Below are 20,298 nucleotides of genomic sequence, written 5' to 3'. Positions count from 1 at the left end.
AATAATAACAGAAGGTGGGAGGGAACATTCAAATAAATCAACCCAAGAGAAAGGAAAAGCCAAGCCCCACAGAGTCCCACCAGCACACCCGGGAAAGGGCGAGCAGTCATTCTGGAACGGCAGTGTGGCACATGACCATACTACAGGGTTTTTTACTTCAGTCAGGCCACGTGTCGAGGGCAAACAAGGCCCCAAATCTTCCTGAACTACCCCCGAGACAGGGCTGTCTTTTCCCCTTTCAGCCTGATTTCTGCCGCAATACGCCTGCCGCTCAAGAGGAAAATGAGTGGTGGGCACAGGCTGGGCACAAGCAACAGCCCTTCACCTGCTTCTGCCGAGACCAGAGCTGCAGCCCTAGTGTCCTAGGGAAGGAGGAAGCAAGCCAGAAGTTTAGGCTCCTCCATGGCACATCCACGAAAGCGTGACTTCACATCCTGGGCAGACGCTCCGACCGCCTGCCAGGGCCTGGTGTGCACAGACGTGGTGCCATGTCCCGTGCCCGCCACCCAGCCTGACCCCAGCCCCAGGCCAGCAGCTGTCTCCCCAGGGCCTGCTAGCAGGGGTGTGCAGCGCGTTGGGGACCCCAGGGGCACGGAGAAGAGCCCTCCAGGAGGCGCTGTGCCTCTCCTCGCTCCCCTCACTCATTCCCCCACCACCCTCCACGGCTGACAGCTCCCGTCCCTCCACGGGTCTGACATGTTGCCATGGCAACCGGAATCCTGGGCTCCGGCAGCCTCTGGTCTTGCCACCTGTTATTACTTCATCTCTCAAGTGTAAAGCCTCCTAGCCTGGTGCCATTTGGCGGTGCAGAGCGCATCTTCGGAGGACGGAGTAAAGAGAAGGGGAAAGGAAAAGACGGAGAGCGGAAGGCAGCCTCAGGCTGACCACACAGGGCACACTGGACAGGCCAGGCTGGAGGAGGAAGCTGCGGGGACGGGGCGGGAGGGGAGGGAGTGGGGGAGCCAACGTGCCTTCCCTTCAGAATCAGCGAGCAGGCCTCAGCTGGAGGCCAGCGCCGCAGCCTGCTCCCTTCCACCCGGCCTTTAATGAGGGACCCGGGAGGGGCGGGGGAGGCAGCGGAAGGCTGAGGCTGTGAAGAGATCCGTGCTGGGCCCAAGTGGAGTAGAGCCAGGAGAGGGTTAAAGTGGCAAGATAAAGACTGTGGGGAAGGCTGGACCAGAGGGCACACAGAGCCTCCAAGCCTGGATAAACGGCCTTAATTCTCATGCTCTTGCTCGCCCTACGCCTTACGTGTTTACTCATATAAATTATCCCCAAGGCCTGACACCTTTTCTCATTGCTTCCCTAGAACTGATGAAAAAATAAATCCCACGGATCCAAGGAATAAACATGTTGGGATTCCATTCAGGCTGGTTCTTCTTGGCCACCTAATAGCAACTCTGGTCCCACCCTGGGGCTCCAGAGGGAAGACAAATGATGCCTTCCTCCCTGAATGTGGAAGGCGGGGCAGCTGGGGAGCCCGGTGGGGGGAAACGAACACCAGGGTCCACTCAGCACATGACCGTCAGACCTCACGCACCATTCTGCCACCTGGCCTTGAGCACAGGGTGAGTGTATGATAGGGACTGAGGAGGGGGTACTGCTAATGCAGAATGATTCCAGGCCCCGAGATTAGTCCTCCTGGAGACGAGAAGGCCGAGGGCTGATTTAATAAGCCTTTGGGTTTATGGATGGGCCTAAGTCACCGTATTGTCAAAGACAACAGGAGACAGAAGGAGCTGAAATGGCAGTGCATGCTACCAGAAAGCTGGACACGAGCGCGATTCAGCAGTTAAAGGCACGGTCGCAGAAGCAGGCTTCTCTGGAGAGGCGTCTGCACCTGGGAAGGTGTCCCTGGCCCAGGTTTGTTTGAGGGCAGGCCCATCTAGAGGCAAGAGAATATGCTAGATGATGTCTTCAGGCCCCTTTTAGGCCTATTATTTGAGGATTATAATAGGGTGAAAGAAGAGCGAAGTTTTTCAAACCCAGAGGAACTCAGCCTTTCATCCTAGCTTCATATTTGTGTACACATCTCTCTCCCTATTAGCCGTGAGCTCCCTGAGGGCAGGAGCGGTGTCTTTAATCTCTGAATCCCCAGCACCTGGCACAGTGATTGACACAGAGCTGACAATAAATACTTAATGAAAGGATGGCAAATCTTCACAGAGGTTTTTGGGAGGGGAAAAGAAAAACAACTGCCAGGCAAAGGGAAGTGAAAGACCAGGAATTCAGTGGATGTAAAGTGTCCCCTGAGCACTGAGTGACCATCCTAAGGCACTGCCAGCATCAGTCCTGCCCATAACAGGGGACATAAAGAGTGAGGGGCAAGGCTTCCCTGGTGGCGCAGTGGTTAAGAACCCGCCTGCCAATGCAGGGGACACGGGTTCGAGCCCTGGTCCGGGAAGATCCCACATGCCGCGGAGCAACTAAGCCCGTGCGCCACAACTACTGAGCCTGCGCTCTAGAGCCCGCGAGCCGCAACTGCTGAAGCCCGCGCGCCTAGAGCCCGTGCTCCACAACAAGAGAAGCCACCGCAATGAGAAGCCTGCGCACTGCAACAAAGAGTAGCCCCCGCTCGCCGCGACTAGAGAAAGCCCGCACACAGCAACGAAGACCCAGTGCAGCCAAAAATAAATAAATAATTTATTTAAAAAAAAAAAAAAAAAGAGTGAGGGCCAGAAGCAACATAAAGAGTGGGGGAGCCCACTGGAGAGAATAAAGTGGTGGTGGAGAAAGCCAGTGGGTCTGCCCTCCGGCGGGAATCCTCTCCCTTAGGCATTTCTTGGAAAACCAGGATGGAAGGAGTTAGGAACTCCCCGATTCATTTGGCCCCCAGGGCCCCTTGAACCTCACGTTTGGTCTCTTGCCAGGAGCCCTGAACCGGCCCGTGAGAATATAGGCCCTGTCTTACTATGTGCTTTGGTAGCTGTAGAATCTTTCTAAAAATTTTAAATGTGTGTCAGTCATCCCACCCTTCCTTGTACCTATCTCCTTTTCCTCTATCTTTATGGAACACAGAACTCATACCGTTAGACACACACCTTGTAAATATTTACTCCAAGACACTGTGCTGTAAAATCAGAAATCACGTGTCTGCTCACACTGATGTCTCCATCTTAATGGATGTATTTGGTTAGAGTTGCCATTTGCCAGGAGTTTGGACACCATGTCGCTACTTCCGGGACTAGATGGTCACATGACCCTTCGGTAATGTCCTTTGTGCTCCAGCCTTAGGCCAGCAACCCCAGGTCTGTTACTGACGCTTCGGAAGAGTGAGAAAAAGACTAAGCAAAGTTGATTACTTTTCTCAGTGCTGATTAAGGAAAGCACAAGATGTTTCCATTTTCCAGTGGCAGGTCACATGGGTCAGTTCATGCCCTGGTGTAGCAACTTGTTATTGCCACCAAATGAGTCAGTTGAGGGGGAAAACGTCTCACTTGAGAGGAGCTATGTCAAAAGGGCTGTGAATGAAGTGGTGTCATTCCCGAGAGAAATGCAGGACATCCCAGTGCTGTAGAGCAGGATAAGCCTCGTCTGCTTCAGTTGTCAGGATATTATTATCGTGATGTCAGAATTCAGCAAGCTCCCTTCCTCTCTTGCTCAGCCTTGCCCCTCTCCGCCCCTCCTCACCACCACCTCCACAGGACTCGGGTATGTCAACCCCATCAGTCCACAAGGGACCAGGATTTTCTATGTCCTTCAGACTAAAAAGCAGTACTCAGGCAAAAGAAAAGGTTGAGTCTCAAGCATCAGACCTGAGGATGAGGAGAGAGTCAAGGGACCACAGAGCTGACAGGCAGCCCAGCCCAGAGATGAGGGCCCAGACCAGGAACACACCCAGAAAGCAAGCCGGGAAGCGGGTGCTGGGAGCCGCAGAGACATTTGCCCGTGGTAGGACAGGGCCTTAGGAAAAGAATGAAAACCAAGTTTCTCCCCCCAGATTTAACAATGCGACCTGTTTCCTGGTTACCTGACTCGGTGCATCCAAAAGTAAAAAGAATTAAAGGGAAACACAGATTGGCCATCGGTCTTCAAAAGCTGGATTTCTCTAAGGCAGTGGTTCACATAGTTCACGTGACTTCTTAAAAATGCAAATTCTAGGCCTCCACCACCGGTCTACTGAATCCAGAATTCTGGGGTGGGAGATCTGGGAGTCTGCGTTTTAAGGAACAGGTGATTCTGATGTGCTCAAGCTGGAGGACCACGGCTCTAATGAGACACGTGACAGTCACATCACATTGTGTCATACACATCTGTTAGTGCTGTGCTGTATATGAATTAATTTATTTCACCATTGCATAACCCTATGATACAGAGGCATTAGTGTTCTGATTTTACACAGATGATACTTAAGGCACGAGGAAGCTTGTCTAAAGTCACGCTACGTTGGCCCTGAACCCAGGCAGTATGGCTCTTAGCTGGCCCACCTGATACTATCCTGCCACGGGTACATACAACAACACACCCGAGGGAAGTCAAGTCAGAGTGGTCAGCAGGCCCTGGAGGCAAGGGCTTCTCAAATTTGAGTGTTGTGCAAATAAATCACTTAGGGATCTCATTAAAACTCAGATTAGGATTCATAGGTCCAGGTAGGGCCTGAGAGCCCACATTTCTTACACGCTGCCCCGTGGGGTAGCCAAACATCCAGGTTTGCCTAGCACTGAGGTGTTTCCAGGGCGCAGAACTTTCAGTCTAAAACTGGGAATATCCTGGGCCAACCTGGACAGGTTGATCACCTGAGTCCCGGGTGATGCGGATACTGCTGACCACACTTTGAGAAGCAAAAATGCAGGCCCTCAAGGTGAGGCGTTTGGATTGTATTCAAGTGTGATGAAAGTTTTGAGAGCGTGGCATGGCATAATCTATTTTATACTTTTGAAAGACCACTTTGGCTACTCCTTGGAAAAAAGACTATAAGAGGTAAGAACGAAGGCAGAGAGACTAATAAAGAAGTTGCAATGATCCAGACAAGAGCCAGTGGTGATAGGGATGGAGAAACGGAAACTGATTCGGGGTATATTTTGGAGGGGGAGCCAAAAGGGTGGTGAAGGAAAACAGAGCCAAGGATTAGTCCTAGGATTTTCACTTCAGGTACAGCATTATTTTTTTTTTTTTAAGAACAAGGTCAGAAAGAGATATAAGAGCTTGGAAAGACTGAGATATAGAATGAGAGAGAAAGATGCAGGAAAATTATTGAACTGAGTGATGTGTGATTTTTTTCTAGAGCAAAACTCATTTACAAATTAAAGTCTCAAGCAGAATTTGTAAAGGGGGGTTCCATATAACATCATAAACAGCTAAAGTTTGTTTTGAAGATTAAATTTGCCTGCTATGGACTGAATTGTTTCTCCCCTAAAATGCATATGTTAAAGCCCTAACCCTCAGTGTGATGGTATTGAGAGATGAGACACTTATGGTGGGATTAGTGCCCTTATAAGAAAAGACACCAGAGAGCTTGCTTCTCTCTACCGACATGCACCAAGCAAAGGCCACATGAGGATACAGCAAAAAGATGGCCATCTCCAACCCAAGGAGAGAGTCCCCACCAGACACCGACCCTGCCCTCACTTTTACCTTGGACTTTCAGCCTCTAGAACTGTGAGAAATAAATTCCTATTGTTTAAGCCACCCAGCCTATGGTATTTTGTTACACAGCCCAGGCTGACCTTAATACTGCCTATTAATACATCCATTTCTTTTGAAAAGCCACTATGCAATATGATGCACTTGACAATTGCCCTACAGGGGGAAATTAAGGGACATCAGTAGGACTATGATAAACATCCCAGGTTGAGATTGGGATCCATCACTTGGGGTTCCAATGTCCTGACGTAACTGAATGGTGTCCAACTCAAGCACATTCACATCTCATCTTCTCATCTTGCTAACTGTGTGACCTGGGGAGAGTTCCTCAACCTTTCTGAGCCTCTGTTTCCTCATCTGTAAAATGAGAGTAATAGCATGTGCCTCACAGACTTGCAAACATTACACGAGATGACGTGTAAAGTGCCTGGCACAAGTAGGTATTCCACCATGTCTCTCCCTCTTTCTTTTCCTCTGTAAAATAATTTTATTTCTGAAAAGGCAGGAAAAAACATCAAAGGTGTAAATAAGTAGGCTTTCCCAAGAAGTGACACATGACTGGAGAATTCACATTCATGCTCTGTGTCCAAGGGCACATCCCTCAGTCTCTGTGTGCCTTGGTGTCCTCTAGGGGACACGGCACCTACCTTATAAGGTTACTGTGAGGAATGAATGAGATAAACGTGGCATGCCTAGCACAGTGTCTGACACATTCAAGGAATGTCAGCAAGTATTATTGCCCTTGTCGTTGATCAGGACACGAAACTCTTCAATCCCGAACATTCTAGGTAATTAGGCCAAAAAGGTGAGAGAAATAGAAGAGGCTCACAGAAAGGCAAGTGGCAGGTAGATGCCGGATCCTGGGGAAACGGGATGGTAAACACAGGGATGCACACCGGCTAGATTCTGCTCCACGGCTTCCTGCCACGGGGTTTCACATTTCCATCTTATTTCCCCAATTAGACCAGAAGTTGTCCTGGGACCGAGCCCACGTGTTATGTCTTTTTGGAGCCCCAATTACACTTGGCCCCGCGAGTGGGTGCGTGCACAGTAAGCGCTCAGTAAATACTCATGTTCAGCTTATGTGGAAGGATTGGGCTCCCATATCTAAGATTTAGCAAAGGATGTGCCAGGGCTGGGTCAGGCTCTGATAGTTCCTCCTGATGCCAGTGAGACCCCCATAGGCAGTTAGCTTCCCAGCAACAACATGGCCACAGACGGGCCCCGACTCAGATTAGCCATTTGTGGCCCTGGACATGCTCCACTGGCCTGAATGGCACAGAGATGGGATGTCGGCACCCTCAGAGTGTGGGCCTGGTGCCAGACACCCACGTCACCTCAGGAAGGCTCACGGCAACCCCGTGAGGGCAGAATGATGGTTCTCTCTGTTTTACGGATGAGGCAACGAAGGAGCAGAGAAATGTAAGTAACTGACGCGCAGCTACACAGACAGAAGATGGCAGGGTGGCCGAGTTGTGATTCACACACTGGCCCAGCCAATTCCAATGGCATTTTCTCAGTCACTGGGTCAAGAGTGTGGATGACCCACAGGTCTGGAGAGTTAACTCCAAGTATACCTTCAAGGCCAGAGCAACCTCAGATTCTTCTTTGCTTTGTAATCTGTAAACTGTTTAGTGAAATAATAATTCACCTAAGGAACACCGGTTGTTAGTTTCCAAATTTGCTCTTTGGGGAGCGAGAAGCAGCTCACTTTTCCAGACAGAGCCCTGGATCTGAATTGCCCTCTCTCTCCCCAGTAACGAAGCCTGAACTTCCTGCGTCAAGGTTGGGTAAGTGGTGAGTTGTGTGGGTTTTATAGGTTTTCAGGCACCTTTCAGACTGATCCAGAATTCTTAAGCTTGTGTCAAACGTGATTTTCACTCTCTCTCTTAAAGCTGTATCCATTGCCCCTGGGCTGTATGTCAGAGGACAGAGATGTCAGAAGACTAACATCTGTTCGATCTTTCCCATCAGTGTGGCAATGACATCATATGCTTCTTTTAGATAATTTACACATTATCAGACTAATTTTCAGATTATCTAATCAGCCAACATTACCCTTAATCAACTCGGCTCTCCTCTTTCAGTTCTGCAGAGTACAACATGCCCTCCAAAGGCACACTGGTGTGGGGACTTTTCTTCTCTTGACAGATATTGAGAGCCTAGCTATATGCCAGGCCACCACTATTAGACAGAAGACTGAGACCTCCCGGGACTGAGGACAACCCAACTTCCATTCCAGGGACCGGAGAAATAGGCTTGGAATAAATTTTATAGATCCATACGTTAAAACACATTTCCCTCGTAGGAGCTCCAAGTATGCTGTAGAGAGAGCATTTTACATTCATTTATGCTATTAAATAAGAGATAACACCATACGATAATTTATAATATGCCACACATATTTCTTTATAAATCATTTGTTCTTACTTCTAGTCATTGCTATCATGGTTCTCCCTTTCCTACAAGATGACAACTACACAGCCTGGCAGAGAAGACGCTTCCAGCTGTGGCCCCTGCCCACGTTCCATCATTTCTCCAGTACCACTGTCAGACACAACTACTACCAATTGTCTGAACGCACCATGCTCTTCCACACCTCCCTGCCTTTGTACACGCAGTTCCCTCTATCTGGGAAGCCCTCTCGCACCCAGTAAATTTCTCCTCATTCTTCAAGGGCTAATTTGCAAGTCACCTCCTCAGGGAAGCCTTTGCAAACCCCCTAATGCTTTTTAAACGTTCTAATGTTTCTAACGTTCTGAAGCTTTCAGTGCCCTGCAGGGCTTTTTAAAACATAGATTGCTGGCCCGCACCATCAGAGCACCTGTTTCCAGATGGAGCCAAGAATCTGCATTTCCAGGAAGTGCCCAGGTGGTGCTGATGCCACACTTAGAGCACTACGTCCCTGAGGAGTAGAAAGCGTGCTGTGCCTTTGAGCCCTTGGCTTCCTTCACCGTATTCTATACGTACCCTATTACACATTCCTGCTCACAACTGAGAGCTCCTCGAGGACAGGGACCAAGGCAGTATTCGATACATGGTTACTAAACCAATAGATGGGTGGTGGATAGATGGATAAATCGATGGATGGACAGAAGAATGTATTAGACTGAATTTATTCACACAGCTTTTTCATACAGGTCCGTGACCTCAGACATCCCCATACCCACCCCCCAAAAAAGGTACCTTGAAAACATCATCTATAATAGATTCCCACTGTGCAGAGAAGGTAGAAAGAAATTCAAGAAGAGCTTTCACACTGTGAGCCTGTGTCAAAGGAGTTTTGAATTCTAACCCAGTGCTCTTTCTGCTACCCTGTTTACCAAGGTGACATTTAAGGAGTCACGACAGGATGCCTCTGAGTGGCACCTCTCAGAGTCCTAACCTGCCCAAACCCTTCCTCCTTTTATTCGTATGTATGTAGTCTATGTGCGTGTGTATCTATATGTATGCACGTATACACACATGTGCACACACACAGTGATTTCATTTGTAGAAAGTAGATGAAGGTGGTCAGAGAAACAGAAGAAGGAAGAAGAATCCAGCCTCCCACAGGGAGGAGAAGGGCAGCAGCTCAGGTAGGGAAGACCCCATCAGAAAACCCTATCTCCCAAGGGGGAGTGTCTGAACTCCAAGCATCCCCGGGCTGCCTGGAGTTGAGACAGAGAGGTCAGGACACAAAGGAAAGGGGACAAACCTACCAAGGAGACAAACAGTGTATATTCAGGAGAAAATGAGAGACTAGGAGAGGAACAAAGGCGGGAGAACATCAGCTGGGAGGGGGCGGAGGATGGGAGGAATGGCAGTCGAGTGCTGAGCTGGCAGCACAGGGCAGCATGGTGGGGGGGTGGGGGGGCAGGGGGCGGTCAGTGCTGGCTCCAGCACTCCGCTCTGCCCTTTCAGCAGCAGCAGGAGCAAGGATGAGCAATGGGCTTTGCTGGAGACACAGCCGGGGGGATGCAGCAAGGGACAGCAGGAGGACCAAAGTCAAAAGGTCTCTACTGCTGCAGGTGGTGCAAACGCAGATGCCCATGACATTGACAACTCCTGAGTCTGTAGGGCTATTTTTCCCATAGGCCTGTGCTCACAAGCAGCAGGGGTCCCGCTGCAGCTCTGCTCAAGAGGGAAAAGTCAGCATTCCCACCTCACTGGCATCCAGAACTTTCCCTGGGGGAACTGCAGATTAGCCTCTTGGATTAAGCTCTCTTGCCTCCCTCCCCCACTCCAAAAGCCTTGCCAAGGGAGGATCACAAAGCGGAGACCTTAGGATGCTGCAGAGCTGTCACATTCAATTCACCACAGAGCCCCAGTGGCATTTAGGGGCAGGATGGATGGGAGCCCACCCCCACCCCAAACAGTGGGAGCAGCTAATGACTGGCTATTAATGATGCTGGCAATTAGCACTCACGAGAAAATGGTTGGGGGGCCGCTCACCAGGGGAATGTGGGAGGGAACAGAGCACACATTCAGAGAAGCAAACAGATTGGTGGTGCTTGTGGTGCAGGGAACCTGGGGAAAGCCACTGTCTCTTGGATTTGTCCAGAGAAACCGGGGAAGAGGAAAGGGAGGGCTTCTGTGGACATTGAGGGCCTTTCTGCCGCACCCTCCCTGCTAGTAAAATTAGAGCTAATCACAGAGTTCTCAGAGGCCTCATGAGGAGATGTTGTTAAAATGGTGTTTGTGAGGGTTCTGGAACCTTCCTCGTGTGAGAAGACCCCAGATGAGCCCAGGTACAGCTATTCTTTTCTATGCAGTTTTTTTATGTGTGTGTGTGTGTGTGTGTCTGTGTCTGTGTCTGTGTGTGTGTGTCTGTGCGTGTGTCTGCGTGTGTGGCCTCACCGCACAGCATGCGGGATCTTAATTCCCCAACCGGGGATCGAACCCGTGTCCCCTGCAGTAGAAGTGGGGAGTCTTAACCACTGAACCGCCAGGGAAGTCCTCTATGCAGTTTAAATCCCTTGGGTAGTCGGATGATCCTTTAGGAAGAACCCAATTTCTCATCAGCAGGGAGAGGGGAAGGGGAGTCGAGGAGGGCTGGAGTGAGAGTGCTCATGGGCAAACCCACAGAGAGAGGAGAACACACGGCCGGATACTTAGGGATGCGTCTCCATCCGGGAGAAAAGATGCAGCTTCCTCCCTAAGCAAGGCTGTCTGGCCTCACGGTGAGGACATGAAGAGACAGAAGACACTGACCCACAAGACTGCGTGAGGAGATCCTGGTGGACAGAGAAAAATAGGGGCCAGTGCCCATCTTGGAAGTCAACAGACAGGCAGGAGGGGCCCGCAGGAATGGCTAAGGAGGAGACCCCCTGGACCCACTGGGGGTCCGCAGTATACTTGGGGGTCACAAGGAACCCTCCTCTGTGGCTGCTATCACCGTGCACACACATGAAAGAGACCCAGACCAAAGAGAAGCACCCCAAACCCCACGGCTCGAGGAAAGCACCTATACACAGGGACAAAACGGCCTGACATTTGAGAGGAGATGTAAAGGAGATAAGCCAGCACTGGGGGACGTGAGAAATCATACCAAGCTAATGAATACTTTAGAGAGAGCAACCATCACTAGTAAACACTTTCCAGACAGCAACTCAAATCAAAGGAGATCATTCTCGGACTCCTCGCAGCATGAGACAATAGCTATGCCTTCGCCACTCAGATCAGAGAAGGGATGAGAGGAGAGACAGGGAAATGCAAAAACCAGCTGACCAGTACAGGTCAATACATTTTCCTTTCTGGAAGACAAGGGTGACTGGACCAAGGGAACCTCTCCCCAGGGGGCAGGCAGAGACCTCAGCATCATAGCTATTCAGAAGCTGGCACGGGGAGGTGGGTACCTCCTGCCTGCTTTTCAGGCTCTGTCCAGATGACAGTAGTTGGTAAGAAAACAAAGGGTCTGTCACGTGAAAGGCTTGAACCCTGAAAGAGAGCAAGAATTAAAGAAGGTGCTATGGCCTGAACTGTGCACCCCCCCCCCAAACTCATATCTTGAAGCCCTAACCCCCAGTACCTCAGGATATGACTATATTTGGATCTATGGCCTTTAAAGAGGTGATGTAAGAGCAAAAGTTAAAATGAGACTGTTAGAATGAGCCCTAATCCAATCTGACTGGTGTCCTTATAAAAAGAGGAAATTTGGGGACTTCCCTGGTGGCGCAGTGGTTAAGAATCCACCTGCTAATGCAGGGGACATGGGTTCAAGCCCTGGTCCGGGAAGATCCCACATGCCGCAGAGCAACTAAGCCCATGCGCCACAACTACTGAGCCTGCGCTCTAGAGCCCGTGAGCCATAACTACTGAGCCCGCATGCCACACTACTGAAGCCCACATGCCTAGAGTCTGTGCTCTGCAACAAGAGAAGCCACCGCATTGAGAAGCCAGTGTACTGCAATGAAGAGTAGCCCCCGCTCACCGCAACTAGAGAAAGCCCGCATGCAGCAATGAAGACCCAATGCAGCCAAAAATAAAATAAATAAATAAATTTATTAAAAAAAAAAAAAAAGGAAGAGGAAATTTGGACACACAAAGAGACTTTGGAAGTACACGTGCACAGAGAGATGACCATGTGAAGAGGTAGCAAGAGGGCAGCTGCCTGCAAGCCAAGGAGAGAGGCCTCTGAGGAAACCAACCCTCATGGCACATTGATCTGGGACTTCCAGCCTCCAGAACTGTGAGAAAACAAATTTCTATTCTTTAAGCCAGCCAGTCTTTGGTATTTTGTTATAGCAGCCAAGGAAACTAAGACGGGAGGCAACGCTACAGGGGGAAGGTTGGGGTGGGGATTAGGGGAAAACCCACACTAATCCAAAGAAAGGTTTTGGCCAAGGTGTGTTCATTGTTTCAGATATTTGGTGAAGGCAGCCAATTGACATCAGCTGATTGAGTTGATTGACTGAAATGCACAGGAATCACCCTCAAACCCTAGAGTCTAAATATTTTTAAAGGTCTGATCCCTTGAATTACACTGAATTGTTCAATTTAAGAGCACCTACCACAAAATCCTTTGAGCAAAATTAAAAACGCATGGCATGAATCCACGCCCACATGCACCTCGGCTGTGAAAGCGTGTGCTCGGCTTCCCAAGGCACCCCTTTCCCCTTCACGAGTAGAGCCTGGGTACAGAATGTCACCACCCTTGGCCTGATTTCATCAAACAAGCCTTCTGACAGGTCTCCCATCCTCTAGCTTTCTCCTGGCTTCAGTCCATCTTCTCCAGGATGACCCAGCCATGTGGCTGACAGGGTCTTGGTACTCCGGCCAGGTGTCAGGCCTGAGCCTATGAGGTGGTAGAGTCGAGTTCAGGACATTGGTCCACCAGAGACCTCTCAGCCCCTCGTAATATCAATCGGTGAGAGCACTCCCGGAGATCTCCATCTCAACGCTAAGACCCACCTCCACTCAACAACCGGCAAGATGCAGTGCTGGACACCCCATGCCAAACAAGTAGCAAGACAGGAACACAACCCCACCCATTAGCAGAGAGGCTGCCTAAAATCATAATAGGTTCACAGACACCCCAAAACATACTACCGGACGCAGTCCTGCCACCAGAAAGACAAGATCCAGCCTCATCCATCAGAACACAGGCACCAGCCGCCTCCACCAGGAAGCCTACACAACACACTGAACCAAAATTACCCACTGGGGGCAGACACCAAAAACAATGGGAACTACGACCCTGCAGCCTGTGAAAAGGAGACCTCAAACACAGTAAGTTCAGGAAAATGAGAAGATGGAGAAATACACAGCAGATGAAGGAGCAAGGTAAAAACCCACCAGACCAAACAAATGAAGAGGAAATAGGCAGTCTACCTGAAAAAGAATTCAGAGTAATGATAGTAAAGATGATCCAAAATCTTGGAAATAGAATGGAGAAAACACAAGAAATGTTTAACAAGGACCTAGAAGAACTAAAGAGCAAACAAACAGTGATGAACAACACAAAAAATGAAATTAAAAATTCTCTAGAAGGAATCAATAGCAGAATAACTGAGGCAGAAGGACGGATAAGTGACCTGGAAGATGAAATAGTGGAAATAACTACCACAGAGCAGAATAAAGATAAAAGGATGAAAAGAACTGAGGACAGTCTCAGAGACCTCTGGGACAACATTAAACGCACCAACATTCGAATTATAGGGGTCCCAGAAGAAGAAGAGAAAAAGAAAGAGACTGAGAAAATATTTGAAGAGGCTAGAGTTGAAAACTTCCCTACTATGGGAAAGGAAATAGTTAATCAAGTCCTGGAAGCACAGAGAGTCCCATACAGGATAAATCCTAGGAGAAACACGCCAAGACACATATTAATCAAACTGTCAAAAATTAAATATAAAGAAAACATATTAAAAGCAGCAAGGGAAAAACAACAAATAACACACAAGGGAATCCCCATAAGGTTAACATCTGATCTTTCAGCAGAAACTCTGCAAGCCAGAAGGGAGTGGCAGGATATACTTAAAGTGATGAAGGAGAAAAACCTACAACCAAGATTACTCTACCCAGCAAGGATCTCATTCAGATGTGATGGAGAAATTAAAACCTTTACAGACAAGCAAAAGCTGAGAGAGTTCAGCACCACCAAACCAGCTTTACAACAAATGCTAAAGGAACTTCTCTAGGCAAGAAACACAAGACAAGGAAAACACCTACAATAACAAACCCAAAACATTTAAGAAAATGGGAATAGGAACATACATATCGATAATTACCTTGAATGTAAATGGATTAAATGCTCCCACCAAAAGAGACAGACTGGCTGAATGGATACAAAAACAAGACCCATATATATGCTGTCTACAAGAGACCCACTTCAGACCTAGGGACACATACAAACTGAAAGTGAGGGGATGGAAAAAGATATTCCATGCAAATGAAAATCAAAAGAAACCTGGAGTAGCAATTTTCATATCAGACAGAATAGACTTTAAATAAAGACTATGACAAGAGACAAAGAAGGACACTACATAATGATCAAGGGATCAATCCAAGAAGAAGATATAACAATTGTAAATATTTATGCACCCAACATAGGAGCATCTCAATACATAAGGCAAATACTAACAGCCATAAAAGCGGAAATCGACAGTAACACAATCATAGTAGGAGACTTTAACACCCCACTTTCACCAATGGACAGATCATCCAAAATGAAAATAAATAAGGAAACACAAGCTTTAAATGACACATTAAACAAGATGGACTTAATTGATATTTATAGGACATTCCATCCAAAAACAACAGAATACACTTTCTTCTCAAGTGCTCAAGGAACATTCTCCAGGATAAATCATACCATGGGTCACAAATCAAGCCTTGGTAAATTTAAGAAAATTGAAATCATATCAAGTATCTTTTCCAACCACAACACTATAAGACTAGATATCAATTACAGGAAAAAACCTGTATAAAATACAAACACATGGAGGCTAAAGAATACACTACTAAATAACCAAGAGATCACTGAAGAAATCAAAGAGGAAATCAAAAAATACCTAGAAACAAATGACAATGAAAACACGATGACCCAACACCTATGGGATGCAGCAAAAGCAGTTCTAAAAGGGAAGTTTATAGCAATACAATCTTACCTCAAGAAACAAGAAACATCTCAACTAAACAACCTAACCTTACACCTAAAGCAATTAGAGAAAGAAGAACAAAAAAAACCCCAAAGTTAGCAGAAGGAAAAACATCATAAGGATCAGATCAGAAATAACTGAAAGAGAAGTGAAGGAAACGATCGCAAAGATCAATAAAACTAAAAGCTGGTTCTTTGAGAAGATAAGCAAAACTGATAAACCATTAGCCAGTCTCATCAGAAAAAAAGGGAGAAGACTCAAATCAAAAGAATTAGAAATGAAAAAGGAGAAGTAACAACTAACACTGCAGAAATACAAAGGATCATGAGAGATTACTACAAGCAACTATATGCCAATAAAATGGACGACCTGGAAGAAATGGACAAATTCTTAGAAAAGCACAGCCTTCCAAGGCTGAACCAGGAAGAAATAGCAAATATAAACAGAACAATCACAAGCACTGAAATTGAGACTGTGATTAAAAATCTTCCAACAAACAAAAGCCCAGGACCAGATGACTTCACGGGCAAATTGTATCAAACATTTACAGAAGAGCTAACACCTATCCTTCTCAAACTCTTCCAAAATATAGCAGAGGGAGGAACACTCCCAAACTCATTCTAAGAGGCCACCATCACCCTGATACCAAAACCAGACAAAGATGTCACAAAGAAAGAAAACTACAGGCCAACATCTCTGATGAACATAGATGCAAAAATCCTCAACAAAATACTAGCAAACAGAATCCAACAGCACATTAAAAGGATCATACACCATGATCAAGTGGGGTTTATCCCAGGAATGCAAGGATTCTTCAATATATGCAAATCAATCAATGTGATAAACCATATTAACAAATTGAAGGAGAAAAACCATATGATCATCTCAACAGATTCAGAAAAAGCTTTTGACAAAATTCAACACCCATTTATGAGAAAAACCCTCCAGAAAGTAGGCACAGAGGGAACTTACCTCAACATAATAAAGGCTATATATGACAAACCCACAGCCAACATCATTCTCAATGGTGAAAAACTGAAACCATTTCCCCTAAGATCAGGAACAAGACAAGGTTGCCCACTCTCACCACTATTATTCAACATAGTTTTGGAAGTTTTAGCCACAGCAATCAGAGAAGGAAAAGAAATAAAAGGAATCCAAATCGGAAAAGAAGAAGTTAAGCTGTCACTGTTTGCAGATGACATGATACTATACATAGAGAATCCTAAAGATGTTACCAGAAAACTACTAGAGCTAATCAATGAATTTGGTAAAGTAGCAGGATGCAAAATTAATGCACAGAAATCTCTTGCATTCCTATACACTAATGATGAAAAATGTTAAAGAGAAATTAAGGAAACACTCCCATCTACCACTGCCACAAAAAGAATAAAATACCTAGGAATAAACCTAGTAAGGAGACAAAAGACCTGTATGCAGAAAACTATAAGACACTGATGAAAGAAAATAAAGATGATACAAACAGATGGAGAGATATACCATGTTCTTGGATGGGAGGAACCAACATTGTGAAAATGACTATAATACCCAAAGCAATCTACAGATTCAGTGCAATCCCTATCAAACTACCAATGGCATTTTTCACAGAACTAGAACAAAAAATTTCACAAATTTCACAAAAGACCCCGAAGAGCCAAAGCAATCTTGAGAAAGAAAAACAGAGCTGGAAGAAGCAGGCTCCCTGACTTCAGACTATACTACAAAGCTACAGTAATCAAGACAGTATGGTACTGGCACAAAAACAGAATTATAAATCAATGGAACAGGATAGAAAGCCCAGAGAGATAAACCCACATATGGTCACCTTATCTTTGATAAAGGAGACAAGAATATACAATGGAGAAAAGACAGCCTCTTCAATAAGTGGTGCTGGGAAAACTGGACAGCTACATGTAAAAGAAGGAAATTAGAACACTCCCTAACACCACACACAAAAACAAATGGATTAAAGACCTAAATGTTAAGGCCAGACACTATCAAACTCTTAGAGGAAAACATAGGCAGAACACTCTATGACATAAATCACAGCAAGATCGTTTTGGACCCATCTCCTAGAGGAATGGAAATAAAAACGAAAATAAACAAATGGGACCTAATGAAACTTAAAAGCTCTTGCACAGCAAAGGAAACCATAAACAAGATGAAAAGACAACCCTCCGAATGGGAGAAAATATTTGCAAACGAAGCAACTGACAAAGGATTAATCTCCAAAATATACAAGCAGCTCAGGCAGCTCAATATCCAAAAAACAAATAACCCAATCCAAAAATGGGCAGAAGACCTAAAAAGACATTTCTGCAAAGAAGATATACAGATTGCCAACAAACACATGAAAGGATGCTCAACATCACTAATCATTAGAGAAATGCAAATCAAAACTACAATGAGGTATCACCTCACACCTGTCAGAATGGCCAGCATCAAAAAATGTACAAACAATAAATGCTGGAGAAGGTGTGGAGAAAAGCGAACCCTCTTGCACTGTTGGTGGGAATGTAAATTGATACAGCCACTATGAAGAACTGTATGGAGGTTCCTTAAAAAACTAAAAATAGAACTACCATATGCCCTAGCAATCCCACTACTGGGCATATACCCTGAGAAAACCATAATTCAAAGAGTCATGTACCACAATGTTCACTGCAGCACTATTTACAATAGCCAGGACATGGAAGCAACCTAAGTGTCCATCAAGAGACGAATGGATAAAGAAGATGTGGCACATATATACAGTGGAATATTACTCAGCCATAAAAAGGAACTAAATTGAGTTATTTGTAGTGAGGTGGATAAACCTAGAGTCAGTCATACAGAGTGAACTAAGTCAGAAAGAGAAAAACAAATACCATATGCTAACACATATACATGGAATCTAAAAAATAAAAAATAGTTCTGAAGAACCTAGGGGCAGGACAGAAATAAAGGTGCAGACATAGAGTATGGACTTGAGGACATGGGGAGGGGGAAGGGTAAGCTGAGATGAAGTGAGAGAGTGGCATGGACATATATACACTACCAAATGTAAAATAGATAGCTAGTGGGAAGCAGCCACATAGCACAGGGAGATCAGCTTAGTGCTTTGTGACCACCTAGAGGGGTGGGATAGGGAGGGTGGGAGGCAGATGCAAGAGGGAGGGGATATGGGAATATATGTACACGTGTAGCTGGTTCACTTTGCGATACAGCAGAAACTAACACACCATTGTAAAGCAATTATACTCCAATAAAGATGTTAAAAAAAAAAAAAACACATGCCATGTCCACAGTTATTCTTCACCCCATGATCCTAGAATGACCCACATCTTGAAGCAAGCCCTAAAGATCCCATTATCCCATCCCATTCTGATTTTGGGGTGGCCCAGAAACCATAAGGAATGTTGTAGAGGGAAGTCACATGGTGAATGCTAAGCCCTTTGTGACTCCCTAATTCATAACTGGAAGTTGAGGAAGGAAAGAAAGAATAGAAATGGAAACACAAATCTTCAGGATCATTTTGGGTCTTCAGAGCCCAACATCCTAAGTGACAAGTGTACCCAGATCATGTTTGCTGATTGAGTGCTCAAGCGAAGAGCATGGAGGCTCCAGGGCCGTATTTCTAAGGCAGGAGAGCCCTTACCAAAAGTGTGACCCTATAAGAGCCAAGACAATGAAGCAAGAATATTCTATGTCTCTTGGTGGCCAAGGAGACATTTGGAATGTCTGTCTGAACTGACACACCCCACGGCTTTGCCCACCTCAGGTTAGCAGCTGTGAATGGATCTTCTGGAGCTGAGGGAAAAGAGTAGCAGGTCTGGCATTTGACAATGGCCAGGCAAGGATGTTTCTCTTCTGCCTTAACACTTACCTCCCATCCTCTGGGAACAGAGCTGGGTGTGCCACACCTGCCCGGCTCACTCTAAGCTTAGGGCTCAGCTGACCCACAGGGGCATCTGGGGCTGGGCTGAAATAGCCAACTCACCACATGTCCTTGAGACCAATCAACAGGTGCCACCAGAAGACGCCCGAGGTGAACAAAAAGGAATGCTCCATAGCCCTGCCCACCCACCTCATCACTCCCCCAACCCAACAACTGGGAACTCACGTCTGTGGTTCTCGTTTCTGTGGTTGGGTGGGGACCGGGTCTCCTGGTCTTGAGCCTCATCCCCCTCCTCGCTGGCCAGGTGAGTGTGAGCGTAGTGGTAGCTGAGTCCCGGCCGGTTTTTATAGCGCTTGCCACAGACTAGAGAGGAAAAGAGGAAAGGAAGGGAAAACGCAAATGTTAGCAACCTCTGCAGCCACTGCCATCATTCTCCCAGGCAGTGACTCCCATCCATCCACCCCAGAGCTGGGTTTCCCCGAAAAAGTGTCTCCCACTCCCAACACCCCCCCACCCTCACCCCAGCACCAACACCGCTGCAACAGCATGGACCCAGGTAAAGAAAAACCATAGAAGACGGAAGTTGAACTGTGTAAGAGCGCCATCATTTCCTAGCTGTGAGACCCTGGGAAAGTCACTTGCCCTCTATGTGCCTCAGTTTCTTCGGAGGGGAAATAAAAGTAACAGTAGTACTTAGCTCTTCAGTTGTTATGATGAGTTAATCTCTGTGCAAAGCACTTAGAACAGTGGTAAGGGTGATAAGTACTATAACATTGGTAAGGGTGACACTTATTATAACTTTGAAGTTAAAAGGCATTGCGAGTCTATTTAGTCCAACACCCCATGGCACAGATGAAGCAAGTGAGGCCCAGCAAGGTTAAGTGATTTGCCTGGGAACACACAGCTGGTTGTGGCAGAGCCACTGGAACCCAGGTCTCCTGGATTCCTGTGCAGTACTCCTTCCACCACCCTGTGGTTGACTCTGTATGAAGTACAAAAGCTTTACATGGATCATATTTTTGATCTATCGCCCAGTGATTTTGTGCCAGAAAAACACATTCCACTTCCACCATGAAAACCGTGAATCTGAGGCATCCTTGGTAGATGTCGCAACCAAGAGCTTGTGCCCTTGATGGCCCGGGAAGCCTCTGATACCCCGAATCTCTAAAAATGTGTCCTGGCAGGCACTACCTCTGAGGTGGATGGTAGGAGACAAGGGCAACAAGCAACACAAATATGATTTCTTGGAGCCAAGAAGAA

At 46.6% G+C, this 20,298-nt stretch overlaps 1 protein-coding gene across 1 annotated transcript in view; it reads right to left on the bottom strand.

The window, feature by feature from the left end:
• DPF3 (double PHD fingers 3) overlaps nucleotides 1–20,298 on the bottom strand; it is a 197,986-nt gene that overhangs the window by 7,630 nt on the left and 170,058 nt on the right. Inside the window, 1 exon segment of the mRNA XM_068562581.1 lies at nucleotides 19,264–19,401. Within this exon segment, the coding sequence (XP_068418682.1) occupies nucleotides 19,264–19,401 (138 nt within the window).

Source organism: Eschrichtius robustus, chromosome 1, assembly GCF_028021215.1.
Source record: "Eschrichtius robustus isolate mEscRob2 chromosome 1, mEscRob2.pri, whole genome shotgun sequence".
Classification (NCBI taxonomy): Eukaryota; Metazoa; Chordata; class Mammalia; order Artiodactyla; family Eschrichtiidae; genus Eschrichtius; species Eschrichtius robustus.
The sequence above is the reverse complement of the archived record's forward strand: the minus strand, read 5'-3'. Positions and strand labels throughout refer to the sequence as shown.